This window comes from Somniosus microcephalus, unplaced genomic scaffold (assembly GCF_052327205.1).
Source record: "Somniosus microcephalus isolate GS21.2 unplaced genomic scaffold, FLI_Smic_1.0 unresolved_chr7, whole genome shotgun sequence".
Classification (NCBI taxonomy): Eukaryota; Metazoa; Chordata; class Chondrichthyes; order Squaliformes; family Somniosidae; genus Somniosus; species Somniosus microcephalus.
This window is the reverse complement of record NW_028225185.1, coordinates 2,573,026-2,579,503: the sequence shown is the minus strand read 5'-3', so window position 1 is coordinate 2,579,503 and position 6,478 is coordinate 2,573,026. Positions and strand designations below refer to the sequence as shown.

General features: G+C 58.5%; 1 protein-coding gene across 1 annotated transcript in view; it reads left to right on the top strand.

The window, feature by feature from the left end:
- sv2a (synaptic vesicle glycoprotein 2A) overlaps positions 1 to 6,400 on the top strand; it is a 50,499-nt gene extending 44,099 nt beyond the window's left edge. Inside the window, exons 10-11 of the mRNA XM_085978240.1 lie at positions 1,422 to 1,581; positions 2,723 to 6,400. Of these exons, the coding sequence (XP_085834366.1) occupies positions 1,422 to 1,581; positions 2,723 to 2,906 (344 nt within the window). The 3' untranslated portion in view covers positions 2,907 to 6,400. The remainder of the gene's footprint in view (positions 1 to 1,421; positions 1,582 to 2,722) is intronic.
- The last annotated feature ends 78 nt before the right edge of the window (positions 6,401 to 6,478 follow it).

The following is a 6,478-nucleotide window of genomic DNA, read 5'->3' as shown; positions in this document are numbered from 1 at the left end:
GGGGCGGGGAGCGGGGGCGGGGAGCGAGGGGGGGGGGGGGCGAGGGGAGCGAGGGGGGGCGGGGAGCGAGGGGGGCGGGGAGCGAGGGGGGGGCGGGGGGCGAGGGGGGGCGGGGAGCGAGGGGGGCGGGGAGCGAGGGGGGCGGGGAGCGAGGGGGGCGGGGGGGCGGGGGGAGCGAGGGGGGGCGGGGAGGGCGGGGGGGGCGGGGGGAGCGAGGGCGGGGAGCGAGGGAGGGGGGCGGGGAGCGGGGCGCGAGGGAGGGGGCGGGGAGCGAGGGAGGGGGGCGGGGAGCGAGGGCGGGGGAGCGGGGCGAGGTGGGGAGCGAGGGGGGGCGGGGAGTGGGGAGCGAGGGCGGGGGGGGCGGGGAGCGAGGGGGGGGCGGGGAGCGAGGGAGGGGGGGCGGGGAGCGAGGGGGGGGCGGGGCGCGAGGGAGGGGGGGCGGGGAGCGAGGGGAGGCGGGGAGCGAGGGGGGGCGGGGGGTGGGGAGCGAGGGGGGCGGGGAGCGACGGGGGGGCGGGGAGCGAGGGGGGCGGGGAGCGAGGAGGGCGGGGGGGCGGGGAGCGAGGGGGGGCGGGGAGCGAGGGGGGGCGGGGAGCGAGGGGGGGCGGGGGGAGCGAGGGCGGGGGGGGCGGGGGGAGCGAGGGCGGGGAGCGAGGGAGGGGGGCGGGGAGGAGGGCGGGGAGCGGGGCGCGAGGGAGGGGGCGGGGAGCGAGGGAGGGGAGCGAGGGCGGGGAGCGGGGCGAGGTGGGGAGCGAGGGGGGGCGGGGAGTGGGGAGCGAGGGCGGGGGGGGCGGGGAGCGAGGGGAGCGAGGGGGGGGCGGGGAGCGAGGGAGGGGGGGGCGGGGAGCGAGGGGGGGGCGGGGCGCGAGGGAGGGGGGGGCGGGGAGCGAGGGGAGGCGGGGAGTGAGGGGGGGCGGGGGGTGGGGAGCGAGGGGGGCGGGGAGCGACGGGGGGGCGGGGAGCGAGGGCGGGGGGGGCGGGGAGCGAGGGCGGGGGGGGCGGGGAGCGAGGGGAGCGAGGGAGGGGGGCGGTGAGCGAGGGGGGGGCGGGGAGCGCGGGGAGCGAGGGCGGGGCGCGAGGGAGGGGGTCGGGGAGCGAGGGAGGGGGGCGGGGAGCGAGGGCGGGGAGCGAGGGGGGGCGGGGAGCGAGGGGGGGCGGGGAGCGAGGGCGGGGGGGGGAGCGAGGGCGGGGGGGGCGGGGAGCGAGGGAGGGGGGGCGGGGAGCGAAGCGAGGGGAGCGAGGGTGGGGGTTAGCTGTCTCATCTCCAAGGGCCCCAGGGTTTTGGTTGGGGCGGGTTTGGAAATTCCTCCCCGCACCTTGTTGCTGGGCCTGTGCTGGGCTGGTAGAGTCATGCAGTATGTTGTGGATTTGCGGAGTCCCGCAGCGTGTAACCACCCTCCCCTCTCGCTCTCTCTCCGCAGCCGGCTCCAGCACGCTCTCCTGCATCAGCTGCTTCTTCGTGTCTTTCGGTAACAATGAGTCTGCGATGATTGCTCTGCTGTGCCTGTTCGGGGGAGTCAGTATCGCCTCGTGGAACGCACTGGACGTCCTAACGGTGGAACTGTATCCATCCGATAAACGGTACAGTATGAGCGAGGCTCCCACCGGCGCTGTTGTTTTTAGATTCGTTCCTGGGATGTGGGCGTCGCTGGAAAGGCCGGCATTTATTGTCCATCCCTAATTGCCCTCGAGAAGGTAGTGGTGAGCCCACCTTCTTGAACCGCTGCAGTCCGTGTGGCGAAGGTGCTCCCACGGCGCTGCCTTTGTTACAACAGAGTGTCTCGCTGGGCCATTTCAGAGGGCAGTTCAGAGTCGACCACATTGCTGTGGGTCTGGAGTCACATATAGGCCAGACCGGGTAAGGGCAGCAGATTTCCTTCCCTGAATGACATTAGTGAACTGATGGGGTTTTTTACAACAATCCGATAGTTTCATGGTCACCATTACTGACACTAGCTTTTTATTCCAGATTTATTTAATTAACTGAATTTAAATTCCCCAGAGACTCATGTCTCCGGATCATTAGCCCAGGCCTCTGGATTACTTCTTCTTCGGCAGTCCCTTGGGAACCGAGGATGACTTGCTTCCAGATTAAAAATGAGTTCTCAGGTGACTGATGAGTCCAATGTGGGACCTACAGTCTCTGTCACAGGTGGGGCAGACGGTGATTGAAGGGGCGGGTGGGTGGGGTACTTGGGTTGACGTGCGCTCCTTGCGCTTGGCTTCCGCTTGCTCCCGGCGAAGAGACTCGAGGTGTTCGGTGCCTTCCCGGATGCTTCTCCTCCACTTTGTGCGGTCTTGGGGCCGGGGATTCCCAGGTGTCGGTGGGAATGTTGCACTTTTTCAAGGAGGCTTTGAGGGTGTCCTTGAAGCGTTTCCTCTGCCCACCTGGGGCTCTCTTGCCGTGCCGGAGCTCCGAGTAGAGAGCTTGTTTTGGGAGTCTCGTATCGGGCATGCGGACAATGTGACCCGTCCGTCGGAGCTGATCGAGCGTGGTCAAAGCTTCGATGCTGGGGATGTTGGCCTGAGCGAGAACACTGACGTTGGTGCGCCTATCCTGCCAATGGATTTGCAGGATCTTGCAGAGGCAGCATTGGTGGTACCTCTCCAGTGCTTTGAGGTGCCTGCTGTACATGGTACTAGCCCAGTGACGCAACCACTGTGCTACTGTTCCCCTCAAGTGTTTAAATTGGTAACGAGTGTTCCTTTTGTCTCCCGACAGGACCACGGCCTTTGGATTCCTGAACGCCTTGTGTAAGCTGGCGGCCGTGCTGGGCATCAGTATATTCCAGTCCTTTGTGGGGGTGACGCGAGCAGTGCCCATCATGTTGGCCTCCATCGCGCTGGCGGTGGGCAGCTTCCTGGCTCTGAAGCTCCCGGAGACCCGCGGCCAGGTGTTGCAGTGAGCCTGGCTCTGGCCACGAGCCCCGCCCTCGCCCCCGCCCCACTATAGTTGTTAGACACTGTGACTCATCTCTCTTCATGTTCTTGTACGTCCTTCCTGCGCGGAGCAACTCGATAGCGCCCATTCGCGGCTCCCAGCAGGAGATTGTAAATACAAGCCCTTCTCGTATTGTGCGCCCCAGTCTCGCTGTACAGACCACAGGCGGTCCGACAGAACCAGCCGCCCGCAGGAGCCCAGAGCCCCTGGGCAAGAGGGGCCCAACCCGCCCCGCCAGAGCACGAAACCTACCGCACAATTCACCTGCCGCGTGATCCCAGCAACACGCCCCAGTTCCCAGGTCAGTCTTGGGACTGTAAATAAAGCGCGCAAAGATCGAAATAATTGCCGAGGGTCCAGGCCCCATCCTGAGGCCCAATCTCGCCAAGCCCCGATCCTGTGATCTGTACAGTGACGCGACCTTTCCACTTCCTGGTATCAAACAAACTTCGTGCAATCTCTAGGTGTTGGTGTCCAGAGTGACCTTTTCCTGTTAGATTCAGTCCAATAATCCAGTCCGAGGGTGAAGCTCGGGGCCCGGTGGGTGCGATGGGTGGGGGGGGGGGGGTGAGCCAGAACCTGCTCCTCTCCATCGCTAACCGGTGGTTACCATGACTTGTGGGGGTCGGGGGGGGAGTCACTGTCAATCTCTAACCAGACCCAACTAATGACCAGTCCCTAACCAGACCCAACTAATGATCAGTCCCTAACCAGACACAACTAATGACCAGTCTGTAACCAGACATAACTAATGACCATCCCTAACCCTAACTCTAATGACCAGTCCCTAACCAGACCCAACGAATGACCAGTCTGTAACCAGACATAACTAATGACCATCCCTAACCCTAACTCTAATGACCAGTCCCTAACCAGACCCAACGAATGACCAGTCCCTAACCAGACCCAACTAATGACCAGTCCCTAACCAGACCCAACTAATGACCAGTCTGTAACCAGACATAACTAATGACCATCCCTAACCCTAACTCTAATGACCAGTCCCTAACCAGACCCAACTAATGACCAGTCCCTAACCAGACCCAACTAATGACCAGTCTGTAACCAGACATAACTAATGACCATCCCTAACCCTAACTCTAATGACCAGTCCCTAACCAGACCCAACGAATGACCAGTCCCTAACCAGACCCAACTAATGACCAGTCCCTAACCAGACAATCAGTCCCTAACTAGAAACAACTAACAATCAGTCCGTAACCAGACACAACTAATGACCAGTCCCAGCTAACGATCAGTCCCTAACCAGACACAACTAATGACCAGTCCGTAACCAGACCCGTCCCTAACCAGACATAGAAACATAGAAGATAGGAGCAGGAGTAGGCCATTCGGCCCCTCGAGCCTGCTCCGCCATTCAATGAGATCATGGCTGAACATCCAAACTCAGTACCCTGTCCCTGCCTTCTCCCCATATCCCTTGATCCCTTTAGCCTTAAGAAATATATCCAACTCCTTCTTGAATATATTTAATGAATTGGCCTCCACTGCCTTCTGTGGTAGAGAATTCCACAGGTTCACCACTCTCTGGCTGAAGAAATTCCTCCTCATCTCTGTCCTAAATGGCTTACCCCTTATCCTTAGACTGTGACCCCTGGTTCTGGATTCCCCGCCATCGGGAACATCCTTCCTGCATCTAGTCTGTCTAGTCCTGTTGGAATTTTATAAGTTTCAATGAGATCCCCTCTCATTCTTCTAAACTCCAGCGAGTACAAGCCCAATCGACCCAATCTCTCCTCATACGTCATTCCTGCCATCCCAGGTATCAGCCTGGTGAATTTTCGCTGAACTCCCTTCATGGCAAGAACATCCTTCCTCAGATAAGGCGACCAAAACTGCACACAATACTCAAGGTGTGGTCTCACCAAGGCCCTGTACAACTGCAGCAAGACATCCTTGCTCCTGTACTCAAACCCTCTCGCTACGAAGGCCAACATACCATTTGCCTTCTTAACCGCCTGCTGCACCTGCATGCTTACCTTCAGCGACTGGTGCACAAGGACACCCAGGTCTTGTTGCACTTCCCCTTCTCCCAATCTATTGCCATTCAGATAATAATCTGCCTTCCTGTTTTTGCCACCAAAGTGGATAACCTCGCATTTATCCACGTTATGTTGCATAACAGACACAACTAACGATCAGTCCCTAACTAGACACAAATAATGACCAGTCCCTAACCAGACACAACTAATGATCAGTCCCTAACTAGACACAACTAACGATCAGTCCCTAACTAGACACAACTAACGATCAGTCCCTAACCAGACACAACTAACGATCAGTCCCTAACCAGACACAACTAATGATTAGTCCCTAACTAGACACAACTAATGATCAGTCCCTAACCAGAGACAACTAACGATCAGTCCCTAACCAGACACAACTAATGACCAGTCCCTAACTAGACACAACTAACAATCAGTCCCTAACCAGACACAACTAATGACCAGTCCCTAACCAGACTCAACTAACAATCAGTCCCTAATCAGACCCAACTAACGATCAATCGCTAACCAGACCCATTCAGCCTCTCGAGCCCATTCCGTTATTCTATTCGATCCTGGCTGATCTGTATCTCAACTCCATTTACCCGCCTCTGCTCCCTGATACCCTTACCGAACAAAAATCTATTGATCTTGGTCTTCACATTTCCAATTGACCCCCAGCCTCAACAGCTTTTCGGGGGAGAGAGTTCCAGATTTCCACCACCCTTTGTGTGAAGAAGTGTTTCCCGACATCACCCCTGATCGGCCTGGCTCTAATTTTACGGTGATGTCTTCAGTTTTTGGGTCAGTATAGAGTCTAATTTCTTTATCCCGGGCACTGTCTCCGAGCCTGGTTACTGGAGAGCCCGGGGCTGGGACTGACCGTCTCAGAGTCTGACTGTCTCAGAGTCTGGTTACCGGACAGCCCGGGGCTGGGACTGACCGTCTCAGAGTCTGGTTACTGGAGAGCCCGGGGCGGGACTGACCGCCTCCTCCCCCCTTCCCCTCTATCCTCCCCCTTACCCGCCCCTCCTCCCCATGGTGCTTGCTGAAGCCACCATCGGCCGATGTGCTGACAATCATGGCTCCGTGGCTGTCGCACGGACTTACCCATTGTCAATCGCCAAATATTTTTCTACTCTGTCTGGTTTTAATTCTCTGGTGAGGTTTGTTGCGACTTGTGAATGCTGTAGAGTTAGAAAGCACCGTGTGTGAGTGTGTAAGTGGTGTGTGCAGTGGTGCCACTATTCCTTGTACCTGGATGCTGCCTTGTTACTGTCTGTGCAAAACCCTGTGATAGACGGAGGCTCTCTGTATAGTTTCAGATATTATAGAGAATTATTGTAGCGTGTCTGAATTTTAACTGTTTTGTATTATATTAAAAAAAGAAAAAAAGGCCAATTGTTGGCAAAAATCTACTCGAAACTGTAACAGAATAAACCGTGGACCGTCAGTCACTGCGAGTGGTCAATATATCATCATGTTGGAGCGTCTCTGGTCTATCCTGTCCTGGGGAGGGGGGTGGAGGGAG